General features: G+C 47.2%; 1 protein-coding gene across 7 annotated transcripts in view; it reads right to left on the bottom strand.

Moving 5' to 3' along the window:
* LOC101953340 (collagen alpha-1(XXVII) chain) overlaps positions 1 to 23,513 on the bottom strand; it is a 258,835-nt gene that overhangs the window by 62,064 nt on the left and 173,258 nt on the right. For all 7 annotated transcript variants that reach the window (XM_065572707.1, XM_065572704.1, XM_065572703.1 and 4 more), the window contains 8 exons: positions 23,419 to 23,472; positions 22,622 to 22,675; positions 19,061 to 19,114; positions 7,081 to 7,134; positions 5,123 to 5,167; positions 4,895 to 4,939; positions 4,610 to 4,663; positions 3,140 to 3,193 (listed from right to left, as the gene is read on the bottom strand). In XM_065572707.1, the coding sequence (XP_065428779.1) occupies positions 3,140 to 3,193; positions 4,610 to 4,663; positions 4,895 to 4,939; positions 5,123 to 5,167; positions 7,081 to 7,134; positions 19,061 to 19,114; positions 22,622 to 22,675; positions 23,419 to 23,472 (414 nt within the window). The remainder of the gene's footprint in view (positions 1 to 3,139; positions 3,194 to 4,609; positions 4,664 to 4,894; positions 4,940 to 5,122; positions 5,168 to 7,080; positions 7,135 to 19,060; positions 19,115 to 22,621; positions 22,676 to 23,418; positions 23,473 to 23,513) is intronic.

Genomic DNA, 23,513 nt, shown 5'->3' with positions numbered 1-23,513 from the left:
AACTCCCTCACTCTAACTCCTCCAGGCTTTGGGTTCCCAGTGTGGATCTCTACCCCACACCAGTTAAAAGAAAAAAAGGAAGAAAAGAGAGCACAAAATACTTAAAATCAGCATAAAAGGGTTAAATAAAGACATTAACACAATGGGTCACAAATAACTTTAACCACTTAATACTTTCCCTTCTCTGCCCCCTTATCTATCACTTGGTTCGGTCTTTAACTCAGATTCCAAGGCCTGGTATATGCCCAGTTTTTGTACTAGTGTAACTATTTCAGTTATGGTCAACTCCTAATCTGGATGCAATTATATCAGTATTAAGGAACCTTATACAGGTGCAGCTTATTCCCCTACAGGAACAGCTATACCAGTATAAGCACATTTATACTGGGACAACTGCATCCACACTGGTGAGGGGAGGTGTTGTGCCACTTTAACTATACAAGTGGCACAACTTGTATATGTGGACAAGGCCTAAAGTCTGTGGGGCAGGGATCGGGTCTCCTATTTGTCCATAAAGTGCCCTGCACATCTGTATAATGAGGACACCCATGGGCAGCTAGCTCGTGGAGGAAAGGGAATTAAAAACAGCAGCTGTGTACTAGAGGTGGGCTGAGCTGGAATCCTAGGTCTAAACTCCCTTGAATAATTTTGCATAAATTCAGATCTGACCTTTGCATCCACCCCTTTTTCTCTGGCTCTGTGATGGGCTGAACACCCCAGACCTTGCATAAAGGTTGGTTCCGGAACAGAACTTCACCGCGGTCATTAAACTGTACATTTAAAAAACTGTATTAGATGAAACAAAGGAACAGGGGGACAGGATAATAGGCCCCTTTTTGGAGCGTGAGGGCACAATTGAACCAGCTTCTCCCAGTGAGCCTTTAAAGATTAAACTGTTTCACTGGAAAGCGATGAAGAGTAAGGGTGGAGTCGGGTATGTGAGAGACCACTCGTCCTTGTGCTCTCTCCCCAGGACCCTTTCAGGATGTGTCTAGCCCCTTACTCTAGGTGTTAGGCTGGTCAATTGCACGAAGCACTCACTGGTACCTGAGATTAGGGGAAAGGGTAACTTTAATCGTATTTTTTGCATTGATTTCCTGCCAGCGCAGGCAGTGGGACTCCGTTAAATAAGACCAAAGGTGACACAGCAAAGCTGGTCTTGCTGGGTTTGAAAGGATTTTTATTTATTTATTATATTAGCTTTCCAGACCACAGACCAGAATCTCCCTCTTCTCTGCAGCTAGGAATAAAGGAAACAAGAGCTCGTAATTGCAGGCGCTCTCGGAGTTTTCCAGCTTTCCGAACTGGAGGGAGCGGTGAGTGGGTGCATGTTAGGTTTCGGAACAATTGGGCAAGTCATGCATGAGAAAAAGCAAGTTCCAGTGAAAGCAGAACTACTGCCTGGGTTTTTCCAGTGGTTCCAGTGCAAGAGAAAGGCTCTTGGAGGAGATACAGCCTAACATATGGAGCTCTGTGCTTTCAGAACAAGCAAGGCCTAGGGAAGCTCAGTAGCAGCCTACCAACTTTCCAGATCCCTAGTGTGGTTTACCACGGAGAGCTCACTCCATCCAGTCTAGCAGGCAGGAGACTGGAAAGTCTCATGACTCATAAATTGTGCAGTGGGCTGTATTAAAAGGTACCTTAGCTACTACTTTTGAGACCAAGTGAACATCTTGACTATATTACCATCTCAGACACACTGAAAGGAGCTAAAAGTGGGTGACCTAGTCTGCAGTGATCGGCTGTGATGGTAAGAATTGAAGGAGAGTCTCCAGATGCTCGGAGGGTTAGAGGAAACTCTATTGAGTAAGCTTCTGCCCTCCTGTGCTCCTAAACCTGGGCACAAAAAATCAGTAACTATTCCTTTCATTTTGTTGCAAAGTGTCACTTTTGCCTAATGGTAACAATGATGCAAAAAGCATGCGGTACTAAAGCAAAGGCATTTCTTCCACCCACTCACCTGGACAGTGGCGAGACTGGGGCTTGGTCTACACTAACCCCCCAAATCGAACTAAGGTACGCAACTTCAGCTACGTGAATAACGTAGCTGAAGTTCGAAGTACCTTATTTCGATCTTACCTCGGTCCACACGCGGCAGGCAGGCTCCCCCGTCGACTCCGCGGTACTCCTCTCGCCGAGCTGGAGTACCGCAGTCGACGGCGAGCACTTCCGGGTTCGACTTATCGCGTCCAGACAAGACGCGATAAGTCGAACCCAGAAATTCGATTGCCAGCCGCCGAACTAGCGGCTGGGTATAGACGTACCCTGGGTTTGACAATCAGAACATATCCAGACTGGGCTGAATAATATGATTGCCGGCCAGAGACAGTAGCAACTGGGGGTAGGAAGGGAAAGAGACTTGGAGCCTTCTTCACTACAGATTTTTACTGACATGGATGATTCTAAACACAGAGTTAAAATATGGGCCCAGATGCTCAAAGGGAGTTAGGTGCCTAACTTCCACTTATTTCAATGGGAGTTAGATGCATAAATGCCTTTGAGGATCTGGGCCCTGGTTCTTAAAGCGTGGGTGGGTACCACGTTTGACCCTGCTTGTGAATGGGGTTGTGACAATTCTCAGAGTCCAGCTTTAAAATGCTCCTTTCACTGTGTAGGTGGGACTGCCCATCTGTGTAACAGGGTTAGCCAACCTCCTGCCTCCCAGGTCTCTGGGTGGGAGGCCAGGCTAAAACGCATTTCATCCTGGGGAAAAAAGCCTAACTATTCGTGCCAAGGTGAGGCTCTGTGGGTTAGCTGCCTAGATTTTCCCAGAATGCTCTGGGATCTGTAGGGTAGAAGATATGGGCAGGTTGACAAACCCTGATGCAAGGATAAATGTTGGTGTGTGGATGTGTTGAACTGCATCACCTGTAACCAGGTCAGAGCCTGGTTCAGCCCAGTATGGTTCTGTCTGGACTGTAGATGGGGCCTGTATTTGTAACTTTTCTCTTGCACTCTTAATGCTGACATTAAAACTCATAAGACACAGAAACCTCCGTTGTCCTTTTCCCTCAAGAGTTTCTGAAGCCAGACCAAGCCAGACTGCCCCTCGCTCAGCTGTGCAGGTCTAGGTGAGTGAGGGGGGAATAGGGCAGAAGAGGGGTGTGCTGTAGAGATGAAAGCAAAGATCATACTCTACCTTATGTCCCATTTCTCCTAAAGGTCCAGCTGGCCCCTGTGGTCCCTGAGGTCCCTGCAAGACAGACACACAGGGCTCTTTCATGGAACATTGTCAATTCTAAAGAACAATCCACTCCCTAGTGCCCTCCCATATCACATGGGAACTACACAGGCATGGGAGAGGAGGTCAAAAGACCAGAAATGGGCAGCTCAAAGTGCTTGAACAGCAGCAAGCGAAGGGTCAGGAACCTCCCTGTGTCTGGGTGGCTGCGGGGAGGGTAGGGGTGCTGCTGTGTTAAGCTGAACTGACAATAGTTGGCAACCTTAGCGTGTCTGAATAATTCCCTTCTCTAGTCTGCCTGAGCCCACCCCCACTCCTACACTCTCAGAGCCTGCAGCATATCCCTCCTTCAGTCACCACAGTCTAACCCTCGTCAGTCACAGCTCCCTTCTATTCAATCCGTCTGACCTGACCCTACTTCAACCCCTCCATCCTAGATGGAGTCAGAACTGGACTCTGCTCCTGCCATTTTCTCCTGGTTCCCAATTGACTCCCTCCACCCCTCCCAGTAACATAACCTGATCCAGTCCATCCTCCCAGTCTGGGATCATCCTCTAACAGGCTCAGGAGTGTCTAACCGTGGCCTTCCTGAGCAGCCCAACATGGAACCTCCTTCAGTCTTAAGACAGTTAGCTCCTCCACCCCGCCTTGCAAGCATCTAACCTAATTACTATCATCATTATAGTAGATTTACCGCCTCCAAGGTCAGGGCTACGTGCTATTGTGGTCAGGTCAGGGCTATTGTGCTACATACTAGACTGAGACATTCTGGCCCTGAAGAGCTTACAGTCTAAATAGCCTAGACAGAGAAAGGGTGGCAAAAAGGAAGTATTACCACCACAGGTAATACAGGTTGGAACTGAGGTGCTGCCCAGGTTCACCCAGGGAGTCTGTGCTGGAGTGAAGAATTTAACCCCGGTCTCCTGAGTTCCAGTGCAATGCCTTGACCACAAAAACCATCTTTCCTTTCCAAGGCCTCTTCCAAACCTCCATTCTGACCTTTCTTCCACCTTCCCTGCCAGACTCTCTCTTGGTTTCTCCTTCAATTCTCTGTCAGAGTCAGGTCCAGTCTCTTTTCTAACTTTCCCCTCTTTAATCTGACCCAGACACACTCTCTCTCCCAAAATCCAGACTTGCCCCTTCTTCCACTCTCCCTGCCAGAGTCAACTCCAGTCTCTGGTCTACCTTCTTGCCGCTGAATCTCATCTAGTGCCTCCTTTCTGCCTCTGTAGGGTCTGATCTTGCCCTTCCTCCAACCTTCCTGGGCTCTCCTTTAACCCTATACAAGTGCCGCTCTGACTCAGCAGGAGAGGCGGGGATGGGAATGAAGGAGTGTGTGTGTTGGGGGGGGGGGAAGCCAGACTGAGGAGGAAATGAGGGGAAAGAGAAAGGGACAGATGGATGAAGAGGGAATGAGAAGACACTTGCCGGGTCGCCTGGAGCCCCTTTGCCTCCTTGGGGTCCGGAAGGTCCTTGGATACCCTAGGATAACAAAAACCACCAAGGTCAGCTCTGTCCCGTCATCACCTTTCACACCTCCCAGCATGTCATATTCACCTCATAAACACTTTATAAAAGCAACACAGAGGTGGCCCTGAGGCTGAACTGTGAGACATTGTCCAGGTTTCTCCTTCTGAGCAGGAATAAAAAAAACCTTAAAACCTTCATTAAAATGTAGGCTATAAAATGGAATGGAAGGCGGTTGGCACTTACTAGGAAGCCACGTGGTCCTGTCTCCCCAGTCTCTCCCATCTTCCCCTGTAAACAGAAGGTTACAGTAATTAGAGGTTGGGAACGTGCTGAAACACCCTATTGCTTTGGCCAGGAAAGTCGATCAAAGCTGTATTTTACTGGGAGCCATGCACGCATGAGTATACATACATGTAGTGTTTGGCACAGTGCCAGCTTGGCATCCAGCACCAACTCTCACCGTGGACGTACCTGCTGCCCATCGGGCCCCGGTTTGCCTGGCTCCCCCTGAAGGCCCTGTTAATGAAAAAGACAAAGACATGTTGGCGTCGGCATGAGCTGTGCAGCAGAGACTCTTGACTGGCTAGCTCCTCCTGATGCCCCAGCCTTCTTGCTCTTGGAATCCTCCAGGGAAGGGTCAATTGTTTGCTTCCGGTTCTCCATCAGCATTTAAAGGGGCTAGCTAGTGTCCTAAAGTCCCCCTCCCATGGGGGGGATAGTCCCATCCGCTGAGGGGCTTGGAGCATAATCCAATTTCTCTCTTCCTGCTCTTAGAAATCCCAATAACTCTGGACTCCCCACCTATCGGGTTCAAAACGGGGGAGTTTCTCCATCCAACTCTAAATCATTGTGGGTGGAGAAGGGGGAGGGCATTAGCCACACATTGATAGGTAGGCCGGGTGGCACTTAGACTCCCAAAGGTGCTTCATGCTGTGCGCTAAGCATTCAGGGGTGGAAGAGCCTCAATAGCACAAAAAATACATCTGCTCAGGTAAGAGCCAGCAGCACAACATTATTTCCTTTTCTAATTGCTGCTCTGCCTGAGAAGGGAGCCTCTGAGCTAGGAGGACATGGATGCAGGAGAAGTCTTATGAAGGTAAAAGAATGATTGGGAGAAAAGGAGGCATGACAGAGAACTGAAACGTCAGCTACTATTTCAATGCTCATCAGTCGGACTAGCCTCCTGTTCTACTCGATTAGCCTCCTTGCTAGGCTGCCGTCCATATTCCAAAAGGAAACACCCAGACTGGGAGTTGCTCTACCATCCATCCCGCTCTTTCTCAGCAGCCTTGCCTAAAAGGAAGGTCCTTTGTCAGCATCTGGCTTGGATACTCTCTTAACCAGACTTAATGAAGGGCAGGTCTATTCCAGGAGGCCATTTGCCAGACCCCCTTCGCACCAGGAGGCAGAGGGGATTTCTGTTCCATGAACATCTCTGCTCTGATCATACCACACTACAGGGAGACACACTTTGTAAAGGTGGTGAACAGTGTGTGTGTGTGTGTGTGTGTGTGTGTGTGCGCGCAGTCAGAGTCCTTAAGGGAGTGGTGATGGTAAGCCCAGATCTACACACAAGTTTTGTACTGGTAACTATTTCAGTTAGAGGGTGTGATTTTTTTTTTTAACCAATATAGTTAAATTAGCATAACCCCTACAGCGTAGGCTCAGTTATGCTGGTTTAAATGTGTCTTATGCTAGTATAGCTTATTCCCTTTCCCATATGGGAATAAGCTATACTGGTATAAGCACCTATATACTGCAACAGCTGTGTCCATGCTGGGGGTGGGGGTGCAACTGGTGTAAAGGGACACAACTTTGTGTGTAAACAATCCCTGAGCTACCTTACAGCCCCCCTTCACTTTAGCCGAACAGCTGGAACCTTTAATATCTTCAAAACTCTATTTTTACCAAATTAATGACTCCTGGCGGAGTTTAGACAGCACTCTTCCCTCGGATCCCCGCCCTTCTCCCCACATGGAAAGGCTTTTGGGAGACCAGGGAATAGACATTTCCACTGGTCTCCCACTGAGCAGAGCCATGTGCTAGGAACCTGACTCAGGAATGCGAGGTGGTTGTGTGCTGGGGGACGGCTGGTGCCATACAAAATCATGCTGGTTCCTTTTAAGGAGCCCTGATGTGAACGAGTGTTGGCTCTTGGCAGCTGGGCTCTGCCACCGGTGTGGGGCTCTGCTCTGCACAGAGGAATGCTGGCTGGGCTAACTGGCACCGGCTGGACTCAGTGCTTGGTGCTGATGGAGTTAGAGCTATTTAACACTGAGTTGAGGATACACCAGCCACCATGAAGGGCTAGAGGCAGCAAGGAGGCGATGGTGGTGGGAAATATCCTGATTTTTCCAGGGCCTAGAGGGGAGCCTCATAGCACGCCCAAGAGCAGACCTGTCAGAACTGGCACTCCTGTTACAACTTACCTTAACACCTCTTGACCCTGGCTCCCCCACTGGTCCATCAGGACCTCTGGCACCCTGCGGGACCAAGACAGAAAGAGAGAGAGAAGAGAGTTACATAGCAAATGTGAACAGCAGGTGTCCCCCTTGTGCTGCTAACACTGAGTTGTCCACTGGGAGTTGGGTGTGATCCCAGCTTCCACTGTGCAGCCGGGCCTCTCCCATCTCCCCAGTGCACATTTGGCATGCTCAGGGGGCTGAGCTCTTGGGCTTGCTCCAAAAAACCAAACAGCTACACTTCTCCAAGCCTTCACCAGTCTGATCCATTGGCTCCATCCTCCCTGCCTTTCACCCTGAGTAGCTTCAGTAACATAGAAGAGGAGATGGGTGGGGGTGGTGATTTCTCTGTCCATAGCTATATTTAATTCTCCTCTTGCTCTTAACCCTTGGGATGCTGGCACTTGACAACCAGATGAATGCTTAGGAAGGTGGGTATGTACAGCATGGCTGTGGTTCCCAAGGGGTTAAAGCTTGGGCTTGTTAGGCTGTTTCTAACATTCGTCTTGGAGTCAAGGTTCATCTCCTGTTATAGGGCTCTTCGCTGCAGGAGTCATCCTACTGCATGCAGGGTAGAAGTAGGGTGACCAGATGTCCCGATTTTATAGGGACAGTCCTGATTTTTGGCTCTTTTTCTTATATAGGCTCCTATCCCCCCCCATCCCCTGTCTGGATTTTTCCACACTTGCTGTCCGGTCACCCTAGGTAGAAAGCTCACCCGAAAGCAAAGCAACAGCAACCCTAGCTTCAGAATTCAGAGTTCTTCCGTTAGCCACAGGTCTTGCTTAGACGGGTTTCAGCTGCTTCCTAGGCTCAAGGGAGCCACTTTTTAGTTTTGTTCTCCTCCCTCCTGCCAATTTATTCCTTTTCTCATCATGTACTGGGCAATGCATTTATGTTATTTTTATTTCTGTCTAGCCAACCTTAAGCCCAAAATGAGAGCCAGAGGAGAAAGGCCAGAGTTCAGGAACTGCTTCATTTTCAGACCTTAATGATGATGGTGATCTTGCTGGCACAGACCCTGAAATGTGAATTTATTGACATCATGGTTCTTCCTTCTGAAGAGTCAAGCTCTCCCATCGTCCCCTACATGATACACTTTGAACTCTTCGCACACTACTCCCTGTTCTTCACATCCATGGTCATGTTGCTGTTGAAGTCAAGTCATCAAAGCTATAAGATGCACAACGTGAGCCCAAACAGATGCATAAAGGCAACTTGGAATTGGACGTATTTAATAAAGTGCCGTGGGTTAGCTTCTCATTGGCGATAGGTCTTTTAGGCATTTTATTATAGTTACCTGTTGCTTAGGGAACTGAATGTGGCTATGAACATGACCAGGTAGTCATGTATATATGAAATGGGGAGGGGCGTGTAGCATGAGCAGTTGTACATGTGTGGTCAGATGGGCAGTCATTTGTGCTTAAGTGTGTTTTTATGAAACCTGTCAGGTCCAAGTGTACACGAGAACCTTTCGAGGTGTGCATATGTATGAGAAACAAGGCCAGGTGCAGGGGGAGGAATCCAGCTACATGCATCTATAGACGTTCAAACATATGAGGAGGCTGAACATGGTTAGCTGAGAACCTATACAGAAGCATGCACGTGACAGGTATCCTCCTGGAAGTCAAGCTCAAGACTAAAGAGATGTGCTTATTCTTCAGGGGATAGCAGAAGAGCATCATTCGTGAAGAGTGGAAAATTCCTGGAGTAGCAAGGAAGCTGATCTCAGTGGAACTCTTCCCCCACCCCCATCCCTATCCTAATCCAAGACACTGACACACAATAGGCAGAGGGGTGGCAGGTAGGAATAAAATGACAGATTGAGAGACTACACGAACGTATGTCACGTCCACAATGGAGCCCTGATCTTGACTGGGCCTCTAGGCATTACTGCAGTATAAATAATTCTAATCCTGCTTTGCGGTGTGTATGTTATGGTGAAAGGAATTCAGAAACCAGGCCAAAGTGGAAATAGAGAAAAAAGGAGCCAATTTGCTTAATCGAGATGCAAACAGAGCCAAATGTAACAACAGGGGCCAATATGTTAGCAAAGCAAGGACAGTGTGACAGCAGGAGAGAGAGACTCACAAAGAGAGGCAGTGTAATGGCAGAAGATGTATAGGAAACACAGCCAAATTATTACAACAAACACTGTCAATATAAAATAATGCAAAAACTTCTGTGTTTGGCAAACCCAGTGATGCTGAACAGATCAGAGACCAAATAACCAAATAACCACAGTGCATGCCCATAAAACACAGCTTAAAGCATATTCCATCTGCTTTCTAGAACAGACAGTCACTGTGCATCAAATGGGAACAGCACCACCACTGCCCACGCTGTTACTTTCAGGGCACTATCATGATCTAAGCTAGGGGTCAGACATCACCCTAACCTGGAAATGACACCTCCAGCTCAAAGTGTAGACACACCCTTAGACAGACAGCATACAAGTCCATGCATAGAAAGGTTCACCAAAGCCTCCCTGGTGTAATGGCAAACCTTCTGTCACTGGATTCCCATTTTCCTCTCTTTTGCTTAGCCTGCCTCTGCTCTTTGAACTGTTCTGGATCATGGAACAGTGCAGTATTTGTACTTCACTTGGGGAAACGCATGACAAAGAGACAAGCAATCAGGCAGCTTGTGCTTTAAGTCAAACTGTCCAGCTCTGTGAACTGATTTTTTTGCCTTCTCTGGGCTGCCTGGAAACAATAATCCCCCTGTTAAGCTGAGAATTCCCCTTCCCAAACTCCTGACTTCACACATCCATCCATCACTGTCCTGTCCGAATTTCCTAGAGAAACAAGCACAAACAAAGAAAAAAATAACATCCGGAGGGGAATTAACCCCTTGGAACTGTGGAGGTAGTTGGATCCCAGACCGAGAGCCACATTGCTCTGCTGGATGGAGGGGGATGGATGTTGGAAAGAGAAGAAGTTGCCACAGTGAACGAAAGGAACATTACTCAGCTTGGATGGGTGTGAGGGGAGGGAGATCCTAGACACTCAGACCTACAGAGGGGCAGGCATCTTCTCTGCTCTGAGGGGACATGATGATCACGGAAAGAGACAGGCGGGCAGATGGAGACATGTGTCTCCCTTGGGGAGTTATTTGCAATTTACCACCATGATCAACACCCTAGAATTGCCCCCACCCTGATAGGGACATAGGAATTGCCAGAATGGATCAGACCCGAGGTCCATTTAATCCAGTCCCCTCTCTCCCACAATGGCCAGTCCCAGCTGCTTCAGAGCAAGGTGCAAGAAGAGACAGTGCAGTAGCAGATGTGGGATAATCTGACCCTCCCCTCACATTAGGTCTCATCCTGATGTCCAATAGTTAGGACAAGTCTGGCCATTCCGGTTATCCATATAAATGTCCAATCCTTCTTTGAGTCTCGTTAAATTCTTGGCCCCATTGACTTTCTGTGACAGGCTCAGCACTATGCTCACAAAGTCAGAACGAGCTCCTTGTCTTCCTAGGACCATGGTCTTATCTCTCCACAAGTCCCTTTTCCCTTATAATCTGCGCAGAAAGACAGACTAGAACCAGAACGGAGTTGGACAGAGCACTTAGGCCACTCCCAAGGAGTTAATTTCAATGGCTGACACATTTGCTCATCCAGCTGTTCCATACCGTTATAAGGCCAGTCTCTCCTCAGAGACAAACAGGTCTCTCAAATCTCTTGTAATCCATCCCGCCCCCTGCATCCTTGTCCAGTCACCTGGCATTGTACTTGTGGGAGTGGTCACTGAAATGGATGGAGCCCCCTGCTAGCTCCAGCATGCCTTCTCACAGCACTGCTGCTCTGGCAGTGAAGCCTGGACCCCAGCAATGCAGCCTGCCAGTACTCACGTGGCTGCAGCACTGTTTGGAGTATCTTAGTTTCTTCCCAGCAGCGCTCTGTCACCAGCACCCCAGGAGTCCAGCAGGGCAATCTCCTCACAGCAGGCACCTGCTTAATCCATCACTAAACATTTCATCAGCACCTGACCTAAGAAGGTTGAACTGCCCCTGCATTAAGGAACAGACCAGGAAAGCTCCATCTTGCCCAGACTAAGAGGTTTCCCTAATTCACCCTGACAGGAAAGGCTACAGTTAGCCAATTAGTTAAATCTTTGAAACTCCCTTTTTCCGACAATGCCAGTTACAGACAAGTGAGGGAAACCCTTGAGGATCTACAGGAAACTGGAATGCCAGCAGGCAGCAATGATCAGGGCCTACATTACAATGCGCTAGGCAGGCTGCACAGTTGTCTTCTGGGGGTTGTGAAGTTTCCTACAGCAGCTAAGTTTTCATTTAGTATAAATTACCAATCAGCACCTAGACTCTTCAGCTGATAAACCCCATTGCGCTAGATGCTGTACAAACAGTACAACCTCTGAAGAGCTTATAATTTAAATAGACAGAGGAAAATAGGAAGGTAAAAGCAGAATTACCTCCGTTTTGCAGACGGGAAATAGGAGGCAGAGAGAATTACAGACCCTGATACAACAAAGCACTTAGGAACGTACTTAACTTTAAGCATGTGACCAAGGTCAGACTGGAAGTATGTGGTAGAGCCAGGAATTCAAACCAGATCTCCCTGAGTCCCACTCCGGTGCATTAGCCACAAGGCCAAGCTTCCTCTCTATTTAAATCAACAAATTATACTTCCGGCCCTTTTGGAGCGGTGGAAGGTGTGTTGCTATGAACTGGAATAATACAATACATTTTAGGGTCACATATTTACATGCAGAAGCAGATGAAACTTAGCCATTTTAACTGACGTTTGCTTTGGGGTCATGGATCCCAGACCTGGACTGACTAAATGTTTAGGTAAAGCCTGCAAAATACAACTGCTCAGCCCATAGTTCCGAAATCATTTTGAAAAACATCACATCACGTAGGCCCTTTAGAAAAATCTTATCTCTAATCCCATTCCGCACATATAATCATTAGCCCATTTGTAAACATAGGCTTCATTGCTTACTGTCCTTTGTGTTGGCTTGCTACTGCTAATGTTGGCAAGCACATAGCCTCAGGCAATACTACCTTTGAGAGCTTCAGACCGAGACCAAACAAAATTATGATACTGCTAATAAGGACTCAAAGCCCAGATGCAAACAGCCTTGCCCAGATGCAAACAGCCCTAGCATCTGAATATTGAGGAAGTTTGGATCTAAACTTTGTATCTCTAGTTTAGATCAGTCAACAGAGCTACAGAGTAATGCCACCAGCAGACAACACTCCATCTGAATAGAACTTAATGCCCAGCAAGGCGTTTCAACAAGAGAGCTACATTTTTCTTTTTCAATGTAGGCAAGGTGCAGACATACAGAGGGAGAGGCCATCAAACTTTGATATACCAATGGAGAGAGAGTCACACAAACATTGGGGGGATTCCTGCCTCTTATTCCATGTACTTAAATTTGGCTTGAACAGGGAGATATTTGACAATGCATACATCTTCTACATTGCTGCCTGAGGGATGCTTTATCTGGTAGAGTTCCGGGGGTGATGAATTGTGCATCAGTCTGTTGGGTTTGAGTAGATCTAAGAAATCTTGAATTTTAGTTTATCTGCTCTCCAGCCCTTGTACTTTCCAAGTAGTAGAGGATGGCCTTGGCCTTCTTTCCAAACAAACCAGTCAATAAAAAAGGGTTGGGGAGATGAAGAAGGGGGAAGAGCTACCTTCCACTATCACGCTTCTGAAGGATCGCTGTGTATGCAAGGAGAGCTGAGAAACAGCAGTAACCTTCTCAAAATGCAAAGCCTCTTTTCCCCTGTTCCAAGTATTTCTAATTCAGCCAAATGAGAAAGAGCTGGAGCAAGGTGATGGATGTGGCATAAGAACCTGAACAGTACAGACTCTGAGAACAGTCTGTGCCACTGGATGAGACAATGACCTCCGTCAGTCAAACTGGACATGGACGCACCCACCCTATGGTCAAATGATTTATAAACTCTGAGTCTTCAGCTATTAATCTAGTGTGTAATACTGGTGTTAGAGACTCCCAATGTAAGCAGGGGCTCTCCAATGGAACATGAAAGCAGAACATTTCCAAAGAGAATTACACAAACTTTCAGACATTAACAAGGAATAGCCCAGTGCAGCTAAGAGGTGGGACTTCTCATTTTTGGGGAAAAATTTAGGAGATTTCCCCGTCCTCTTTCAATCCTTGCTGCTGCCACTTCAAAGGCCTTAAAATGGCGTGACTGTCCTTTTCCCAGGGGAGGTTGAACATACCATATTCTAGCATCTTTTAATGCTAGTCTTTCAGTCAGCTGAAAGGTCACTGGGGAGCAAAATAAGATGCTGCTCTGCCTTCTATTGGCCAGGTACTCACCCCTGCAAGCCCAGGAGCAACAGAATGATTTTAGGACCCAAGTTTAAAAACCCCCATGTTGCAAATTACCAGGGTTTGATAAATTCCTGCGGTCACTAAGGCTACAACCTGCAGGATTCACATGGTTAGACAGAGATTGGTCTAGTTATCCAAGTATCAGCAAGACACCGCAAGGAGTTCTGATGCATGCAGCATATCTAGATCTTTGCTGGTTTTAGCTCTGTATTGTTTAATGCAGGGGACTGGCTGGCATAGCTGGGAGATACAGATACACCCTGTAAGTTCTACCTCTGGACTTTAAAGACTGCAGCTCTTACGAGTTACTTCTAAGGGCTCTGAATTAAAGGAGTAACATTCCTGGATTGATGACTGGCACCTTGGCTGGGAGAACAGGCCAGGATGAGGAGCTTGTCAGGTGGATTTCAGCTGGAGGTTTACCGACCATGCTGTAAAATCACAGGTTCAGTTGATATTAAGCTTCCTGTGCAGATTCTCAATCAAGGTCTGAGCTGAGCTCATGGATAGGGCGATGAAGCCAGGCACACTCCTGCTGTGAGGAGCTGATTGGCAGGAGCTTGCTCTTGAATTTATTGCAGGGTGTCTGCTCTGATGATTTGTTAGCATGGGCATTGCCCGTGGGGTTCATAGAATCATAGAATATCAGGGTTGGAAGGGACCTCAGGAGGTCATCTAGTCCAGCCCCCTGCTCAAAGCAGGACCAATTCCCAACTAAATCATCCCAGCAAGGGCTTTGTCAAGCCGGGCCTTAAAAACCTCCAAGGAAGGAGACTCCACCACCTCCCTAGGTAACCCATTCCAGTGCTTCACCACCCTCCTAGTGAAATAGTGTTTCCTAATATCCAACCTGGACATCCCCTACTGCAACTTGAGACCATTGCTCCTTGTTCTGTCATCTGCTACCACAGAGAACAGCCGAGCTCCATCCTCTTTGGAACCCCCCTTCAGGTAGTTGAAGGCTGCTATCAAATCCCCCCTCATTCTTCTCTTCTGGAGACTAAACAATCCCAGTTCCCTGGGATGCGGCAAGGATGGCAAGAAGAGCAATGAAAAGTAAATAACCATTGCAGGCCCCTCTTGATTTAATGTTTGCTTTGACATTTCCTGCCTGGCTGACTTCACTTTTTAAGCTTGACCAGTGTCATTCTGTAAGCGCTAGTCCTTGCAGGTCACAGACTTAAGGCCTCAGTTCAGAAGATGAAGTTTTGAGCAATGTGGGTCTGGAGAAAGAGACGCTATTAAAAGGGGACAGATTTAGCTCAGCGCTAAGGTTTTCAAAGCGAGGCACCGAAGTGAAAGTTGCCTGTTGTTCAGAGGTTCTGAGCATCTGCAGCTCCCCACTGACTTTGGCCAGGGTCGTGGGTGCTCAGCACCTTGGCATATCAAGTACTTTTATTTAGGTGCCTGATTTTGGAAATGTTGGCCTAGAGAGTTAGATTAGATAAGCAACGAATCCCATTAGCCAACTGGAAACAATCCCAATCTCAACCATCAGATCTTCGGCTAGGTTATCCACTAGCCATCTTGCCATTCACCACTTAGTACCTGCCTGCCTTCCAATCAAAGAAATCCAGCTATGGAACCCTTCTGAATATTTCAGTGGAAAACCAGTCTTGCCTTGCTTTCTGATCTGGAGTGGGGGGTGAAGGGAGGAGAAGCCAGCTATCTCAGTCTTCCTAAAATTTAAATCCTAATTCCTCTAAACACTTAACTGTAAGCATGTGCTTAATCCCCATTGATTTAACTTTATGCATGTGTGTAAGTGCTATACTTTATAGGGATGGTCTTAAGCACACTTTAAAGGTCAGCATGTGTTTGTGTGTTTTCTGAATTGGGGCCATAAGGAAGAGAAGAGAGAAAAACTGCATTTGTGGATGCTTGTACAACATCAATTTGATGGCTAAAAGTAAACTGGAGGGAACAATAGTCCTCTCTCATAGTAAGAAGAGGAAAGTTATGATTTTTAAAGGTTCTCTTTTTGCAATCAGTATTTTTATGTCAACAGCACAATAGCTATAACAACTTAAATACAGATCCCAAAAGTCTCCATTGTTCTTTACAATCCAAACCATATTTGCTACTGATGTTGTCTTCAAAAGTGCAATTACTTTAACGAGGTATCCAAACACGGATCAGCGCAATCCACAAACATCTGGCAGAGAGTTGCATTAATGTTTCCATTCTGAATTGAATTACATCTCTGCTGTGAATTGTAATATGGAGCATGCTGCGAAGGGCAGCGTTTGAAATTGCATTCCGGGGCATCATTTCCTAGTCCTCAAAAACTAAAAGAAACCAAGAGCATGAATGGCAAGGAAACTAAGCAAATAAGGAATATTAAGCAATCGAGAGACAGAGACAGGCATGTGCAAAGCAGAACATTTCAAAGACAAGAGGGCTGGGAGAACAATCAGCCCTTGTGGTAAAGTCCTATAGAATGACAACTCCCATTGATTTAATCTCTATCAGATTATTTAGGTATTCTCCATAAAAGAAATATAACAACCTATATGCTACTAAAAAACTGGTTTGAAAGGAAAGATCAGTGAAGGGTGAGAGTAAAGTTAAGTTAGCTGCAGAGCACCAGCAGACACTGACTTCAAATGCAGCACCCTAATAATCTGACATCTCGCTGATACAGAAGTACTACTACAAGGGGCTGTACTAGAGATCAAGACATTAACACAGCTTCTTCACTGGATACTGGCTCCCCTCTCCCTCCACCAGCACTCCCTGGTTTAGAGTGACTTTCGGCAGGGCTGTGTTGTCATTGTTAGTCCTTGGTACTTTGATGTGGTCTGAAGTCTGGGTTTTCTCAGGCATGAGTGGAATTCTCAAATGCAGGAACATAAAGGAGAAAACAACTGGTCTGGGGGGTGCTGGGTTTGACATCTGGAGAGGAAATGCGGCCCAGTGATGCCAAAGGAAATTTCTATAATATATGGTACGTCATTTTGGGAAGGGAGAGCGCTAGTGGTAGTGCATTTGCAGAAGTTAACTGGCTTCTTGTTGTATCGCACCGGAGAGACTGATACTCTCTTGCTTCCTCCTTGTCTAGCTCCAGCAAGGTGACCTCTAGCACCAGTGGGGTTAGTTTCACCTCTAGAAAGGGGTCGTTCCCACTCTAATACAGCAATGGTTTCCTGCCCTTGGTCTTTCTTCCAAGACAATCATTTAATATATTAACGCAGTCGCTTGGGCCTGAAGACAAGGTCTCATCCACTCCATAGCTTATCCCCAGAGCAAGTCCAGCCCTTTTAAAAGCTGAATCCATTCTAGAATCCATCTCTTCCTCCACAGCAGGAAAAACCTCCCACTGGACATTTTAAACAGTAAATAAACCATTAGCCACTCTAGCTCCACTTGCTTAAAAAATGGTGTTTCACCCTGTAAAACGATCAATATCCCCTTAATCAGCTCTGACAGCGTCAGGGCAGCAGAGATGGTAAAAGCTGGTGGTTTTCTCTCCCAGTGGCCTGATTCATCTGGTCCAGCTAGAATGTAAGAACCATAACGAGCTCCTGTGTGAGTCTGAGCCTTATGCAAACGAGGAGCCAAATAACACAGTTGCACACAGCTGGCTGCTGAAAGAACTGACTTGGCTCCATGGAATGGGGTTGGCGTTCCAGAATAGGAAGCTGAGAAAGAGAGGCAGGCACTTGGATCCCTTTTCTGCCCTTATATGGATCAGGGCACTGAAGCTTTACACCCCAACGAGACTCTTTGATGTTCTCCAAGGAATATCTGTGGAGCCTGTGCGGGCGGCAGGGTGGGGCTCATTCACATGTCATTGTTCATTCAGATCTACTCTGTAGTCTTTCGTTGAGGTAATTCCCAGATTCATTCACAACCTTCCTTGGAATCCATGTCTTCAGTTCCTCATTAGTCATGCTCACGGATTCACTGACCAATTCCGTTAATTCACACCATGTAACACAGACTCCTCAGCTCCCAAGAGAACTCTTCAGAGAGAAGGAGTGCAGGAATTACAACACACGGGCTTCCCTTAATGCAAGGGTAGGGGAAAAGGAAGCTAGTTTTCCCAGCCAAAGACAAAAAATTAATCATGACATATCTTCCGGGTGGGGCATTATTTGATGTCCTCCTAGCAGTGCTTTTAAAACTTTAAACAATTCAAGGTGACATAGCTCTGTGGTTATAAAACTTTCTAATCAGGTGATCCCATTTCATTCTACCCCATCCCAGCTGCCTGGGGAACAGATTAGCTATGGCATAGGGAAATGCACACGAGTACTTGCTGTCCTACATTCTCCAAGCAGGCGTTGCTATAGAGAATGGCATAGGAGTGTGGGCTGTGGCAAGGGGGTGTGGGGAGGAAGTACAATTTCGGGTTACTCCAGACCTAGACTGAAATATATGAAAACAAACCTTTTAAGATCCTTGGAAGGAAGACCTTACAATGATGTGATGTATTATGTTCTTGGGGTCCTCAACAAAAACCACATCCAATCACTCACCGCTAATGCTTTGGACACATCAACTGGACAAGGAAAATCAATCTAAGCCCGAATTGGCTTTCATTCAACATGAGCAGGAAGAGCAAGTTCTAATTTCCTAACTGGCATATGGAGCTTGCAGAAATATTTATGCTACATAATATATATTTCTGCTACAACAAAGTGATGCTATTTAATATCACTAGCCAGTCTCAACTCCCAGGTGACGGCTACCCAAAGCGAGAATAGGAATTCACGTCTCCCTTTGTATTGTGGTAGCATGTAAAGGCCCCGATCAGAATTGGGACCCCACTGTGCTAGGTTGTGTCCAAGAACATGGTAAGTCATAGATCCAGCCCCAAAGAACTTATACTCCAATTAGAGCATGACTCCAAATGCATCTTCCTCACCACAACTGCAAAACCTAGCTAACGAGTGAGACTAAACCAAGTAGACTAAAATGGAAGGAATCTGGAAAGCATGAGATGCACTTGCCTTATTGTTACTCTGCCTGAGTCTCTATTTTTCAGCCTTGCTGGTGCTCTGTACTTTGGTAATATTTTGTGGCAACTAATTTCATAGCTGGAGTTAAGGGCCTGCAGTCATGACAACACACTGAGACAATCTTTATCATTCTTCAGTTAAATCACTACACACTGCCCCTCTCCGCTCTTCCTCCCCCAACCCCCCAGGAAAATGAAGGCAGTGTCTCTGGCTTTTTAGCTACAGCTTTTATCCCTTGCTGAAATCCTGCATCACTGGACTGTACCCACCATCTTCACCAGATGTGCCCATCATCCCTATGTGGCACGGTAGCTAGCAGGAAAACATGATGAGCACATTTTAGGTTCTTGGCTTCCTCAGAAATGCCATGCCAAGACACTGACCTCTAGGCTAACAGAGCCCTTTATATATTTTACCTGCATTCACCTCTTCTTTAAGAAACCTATCTCACTGACGTAACAGCAGCTCTCCTCCTTGACACTCAGTAGCTCATCATCAAGAGCAACATCCCACCATCCTGATCCCATCTCCAGCCCTTAGTTGTCTTTATTCCAAGGAACTAGCCACCTAAATTTCTACATCAAAAGGTCAGACAGGAGAGTTGTAAGAATCGTTACTAAGTTAGTAACTGCTTACCCGACGGCCTTTTGCTCCCCTTATACCTGGGGGTCCCCGGACTCCAGCAGGGCCCTACAACAAGAAAAGGAAACAAATTGAAGACAAAATAAGAACACACAGAAATCAAACAGAAAAAGAGTAGCTGCTGGATGAGAAGAGGACTGTGACACACAAAGAGCAGATGTGTCAGCTGCACAGTTTATGGGGTTCCTTTTCTGATCATTGCCACAAATGAAAATGATGTACTCTGTTGGGATTTGTAAAGTCCCGCCCCAGAAGTCCTTATCCATCCCAAACAACGTAGAAAAAACAAAACCATTAAAAATCCTTTTCAGGGAGTAACATGCTATTGGATAACGAGTTCCCCGCTTAAAATTCCAAAGAGCTAAATCTTTTCAGGGAAATGGGGGACATTGAACGAACCTAACTTTGTAACTTATTACTGAGCCTGTGTATTAAAGCATGAGAAGAACCAGAAGTGGGGGATGGTGGGGAATTTACAAGCCTGGATGGGTTGCAATTACGGATGGTTTCGTATCTGTTAGTTATGCCTCTGTTACGGACCCCTTGTAGGGTTAAGCCCATCACCAATTCTGCTGAAGCTCAGGGAGCTGCTTTGGCCTTTAGAAATTTTTGCTCCTGAGAACAAACAATGAAATAAATAAACAAACAAACAAACAAACAAACAAATGTCGTGGGTTTTGCTTAAAAAGTAAATAAAGGATTGTTTGGAGGTGAAATGGGCTGCAGCAGTGGCGTTAATAAACATGGATTTAATATGAGGAGAGAATTTGATTTTATTTCCTGGCTTCGCTGGGAAACTGGCTTACCTAACTAGGACTTCAATTTAAGAAACAAAATCGCCTGTTTGGAGAAAACATTTCATCTGGATGAATCTACTGGTTATTTTCCAGGAGGAAAACAAGTTAATGGAGGAGGTTATAGAGCTACCAGCCTCAGGATGCGCCAGTGCAGCGAATCTCACTCCAAGGACTCCGGAGACGCATGCTGCTTCCATCGGGCAAGACTGTGCTGCCCTTATGCGGAGTAGCACCTTACTCTGCAAGTTGTCCCATTGGCTTCCACGGTGCTACTTGTGATGTCAAGTGCTACCCTGTGTCACTAAGGGCAGCACAATCGGACCCTCCACGATTGGCAGCTCTTTGCTATGAGGCTATTGTAGATCCTGCCCTCTTGTGACGGATGAAGAAGGGACAGAACGTAGGGACTTCTTTCTCCTTCAATCCCTCCCACAGATGCAGCCAGGCAGGACTGCCTGCCAGTGCTCAGGAGAACACAAGGAAGTACACCTGGCTAATGCACTGGCCTGGGCATTGTTGCTCAAAGGTGCATGGTCTGCTGGCTAAAGGGATAGCCAGTGTCCCACCCACAATGCAGACACTGCTGTCATGGCAAGTGCAGCTGCTGCTCAGAGGACCAGTGAGCAGCATGCTGCTGAGGGCTTCCTTGAGCCATCGTATCCTCTAACTGCAGGGGGGCTGTTGAGTTGGCTGCATGGCCTGCACTGCCCCTCCGGTTTACCCTGTGCCATTTCCCAGGCCCTACCGTCAATGCAGCAGGTCGACCCTTTTGAAAACCTGGGGGCAGCTCTTTAATTTCAGTCCTAGGGACACACATCTATAGACAGGTTTCAGAGTGGTAGCCATGTTAGACTACTCCCATGTCATGCTACCGCAGAGCGTCTTAAATGGCTGGAGACCAGGCACCAGCTGTCTGCAGCTGGCAGGGAGAGCGACCAGCAGGATCTGTGAACTCTCTCTGAGGGGGCAGGGCTGTCGTAAGCCTCCAGAAGATAAATCCTTGGCACCGACTGGGCATTTCACCACAGAAATCTGACTCCCAGCACAAAACAATTAACCAGATAGTGAAAATTCACATACATAGTGGGAAATCTGTTCCTGTACTCCCCTCCTCCCCCTACAACTGTCTCCCTGCTCCTTCCAACCAGCTACAGCCTACCTTCCTGCAGTGGCAGTTCGGCCTTTGGCCCAGCGCGGGCACTGTCCAACCGCACGACACTTACTCACCCCAGAATAAAATCCATCCTCGTGCCAATCCTTTGCTCCTCTCTCAGCTGTTGGCTTACTGGAGTCGCTCTTCCAGATAAAGGGCCCAACAGGGGCCAGCTGCTGTGTGTATTGCACAAGTGCCTGTTCCAGCACGGGGTTCCAAAGCAGCAGCAGCAGAACTCCCTGCCCTGCCTGGAGCCCACAGCCAAGAGAGCACAGAGGGATCCCTTGAATAATGCCTTTAACTAATAAGCACAGGTCCCATCTAAATGCTCAGGGGTTGGATGCAGGGTTTCGGCCCACTGCATTAGACAGCAACGAGCAGCAAAAGTTAGGACCCACAGGGATCCAGAGCCTCTGCCTTCCAAGGATGCTTAAATCCTCCTCCAAACCTCAGGGGACTTACGAGCCAGAGCCGTTCCGTAGTGGTACTGCGGTGGTGGAGACTCTGCAGCAAACTTTGATGGTCACTATGTGAACACTTGCAACGTTATCACTGACAGCCAGCTTAATGCAACAGTCACAGCTGCTACACACACACTGCTCTGCTGCCTTATGGGGCGAGCTGGTTTTCGGATACCCGTGAGCCTTGGAGACATGCTAAAACCAGGCGTCAGCAACCTTTCGGAAGTGCTGTGCCGAGTCTTCATTTATTCACTCTGATTTAAGGTTCCGCGTGCCAGTCATACATTTTAACATTTTTAGAAGGTCTCTTTCTATAAGTCTATAATATAGAACTAAACTATTGTTGTATGCAAAGTAGGTAAGGTTTTTAAAATATTTAAGAAGCTTAATTTAAAATTCAATTAAAATGCAGAGCACTCCGGACTGGTTGCCAGGACCCGGCAGTGTGAGTGCCATTGAAAATCAGCTTGCGTGCCGCCTTCGGCACGCGTGCCATAGGTTGCCTAGCCCAGTGCTAAACGAATGCCAGATGAGTTCACCATGGTAAGAAAACAAGCAAATATCGGACACTTCGCCAAGCCTTGCATTTCTCTTGACCACATTCCCCATTAAGAGCTGAAGGCCGATGCTTGCCAGCAAGAGTCCAAATAAAAGATTTGGCACAATCTCTCTCAGCGAGACAGTGGGATGCTTCTGGGAGCTTCAGAAAACCTCCTTCCACACGTTTGCTGAATCAGGGCCCAACAGAGCAAGGGGGAGTGGCTCCTGCAATGCACTGTGTGCTCTCAGCCCGGGGCTGGAAGTGCTCAGCACCAGCCCCTCAGACGGTATTTACTCTTACAAGGGCCCTGGTCCTGAAAGCTGCTCTGTGGGGGGGGTGGGGCTCTTGTATCGGCTCAGAGCTCTCCTTTGTCTCATCTCCTCACCGTTTCATAGGCATTGGCCCATTTTAGCATCGCTTTCCATGCCACCCCCTCTTGATCTCCCATGTACCATCTCTTCATCAGGGTCTCTCATTCACACATTGCCATTCAAACCCAGTGACAACTGGAAGAGGACTGCCTTGGGTCTGACCCACGGCACCAGGTATATAAGACGCTGACTCTCTTTCCCACTAGTTACAAGATGATTAGGCTTTACTTACTGGTGGTCCAGGAGCTCCTGAGAAACCAGTTCCTCCGGGCGTTCCGGGATGCCCCTAAAAGACAAAGGAAGATGACGACACATGTCATGCATTCCCTGGAAATCTTCACCTACTTCCTTTTTCCGTGGGAAGAGCAGGGGGTGATAGAAGCTAGGGCAGCATCAGTCACTTGCCAGCTCAAGCAAGTTCTGCTAGGGTAAGAGCTGAGGGCCAGGTTTTCAAGGGCTCAGCACCCATAGTTGGACCCAGATTTTCAAAAGAGCTCAAACTTTTGGGGACTGAGCAGGTCTGAACTTCTGGCTCTTAAAGTCTTGGTTCAGGGCACAAAGGGAGCTAGTGTCAGAGGCAAGACAAGAATCCTGGAGTTCCTGGCCCTCAGACAACTAGACTACGCCTTTCCATCAGGCAGGATGCTGCAAACAAGCAGCACTTCAGATATTGCAGTGTACTAGTAGTTAAGAGTTATCTTTGCCTCATGAAACAGACCCCAGGTTTGCTGACCTGCAGGACATGCTGAAAAGCACCACTGTTCTCTCACGCTTTCAAAGAGGGAATGGACTGAGGCGTAAACAGAATGGCCAATGTGGATAATCCTGCTAAGGTGGATGGGTGGGAGTGTTTATAGCTTGATATCAGTCAGTCAAATGCGCATCCCATCTCCACACAGGCAGGAAAAATTTGGAACTATCAGGGTTTAGCCAACAGACTGGCCGGAGCTGTAATTTCCCATGGAACCGTGAGAGATGGGGAGGCCATTAGTCAGAGAGCGAGCGAGAGAATGCAGACTTACTCCTTACCATCGACCCCTTGACTCCCGGTGGGCCCGGTGCTCCGATTGTGCCTCGGTCACCCTAAGGAAGACAATGGCGCACAAAGCACAGCAAGTAATTTT

This window comes from Chrysemys picta, chromosome 18 (genome assembly GCF_011386835.1).
Source record: "Chrysemys picta bellii isolate R12L10 chromosome 18, ASM1138683v2, whole genome shotgun sequence".
In the NCBI taxonomy this organism is placed as follows: domain Eukaryota; kingdom Metazoa; phylum Chordata; order Testudines; family Emydidae; genus Chrysemys; species Chrysemys picta.
This window is presented reverse-complemented; position numbering and strand designations above follow the sequence as displayed.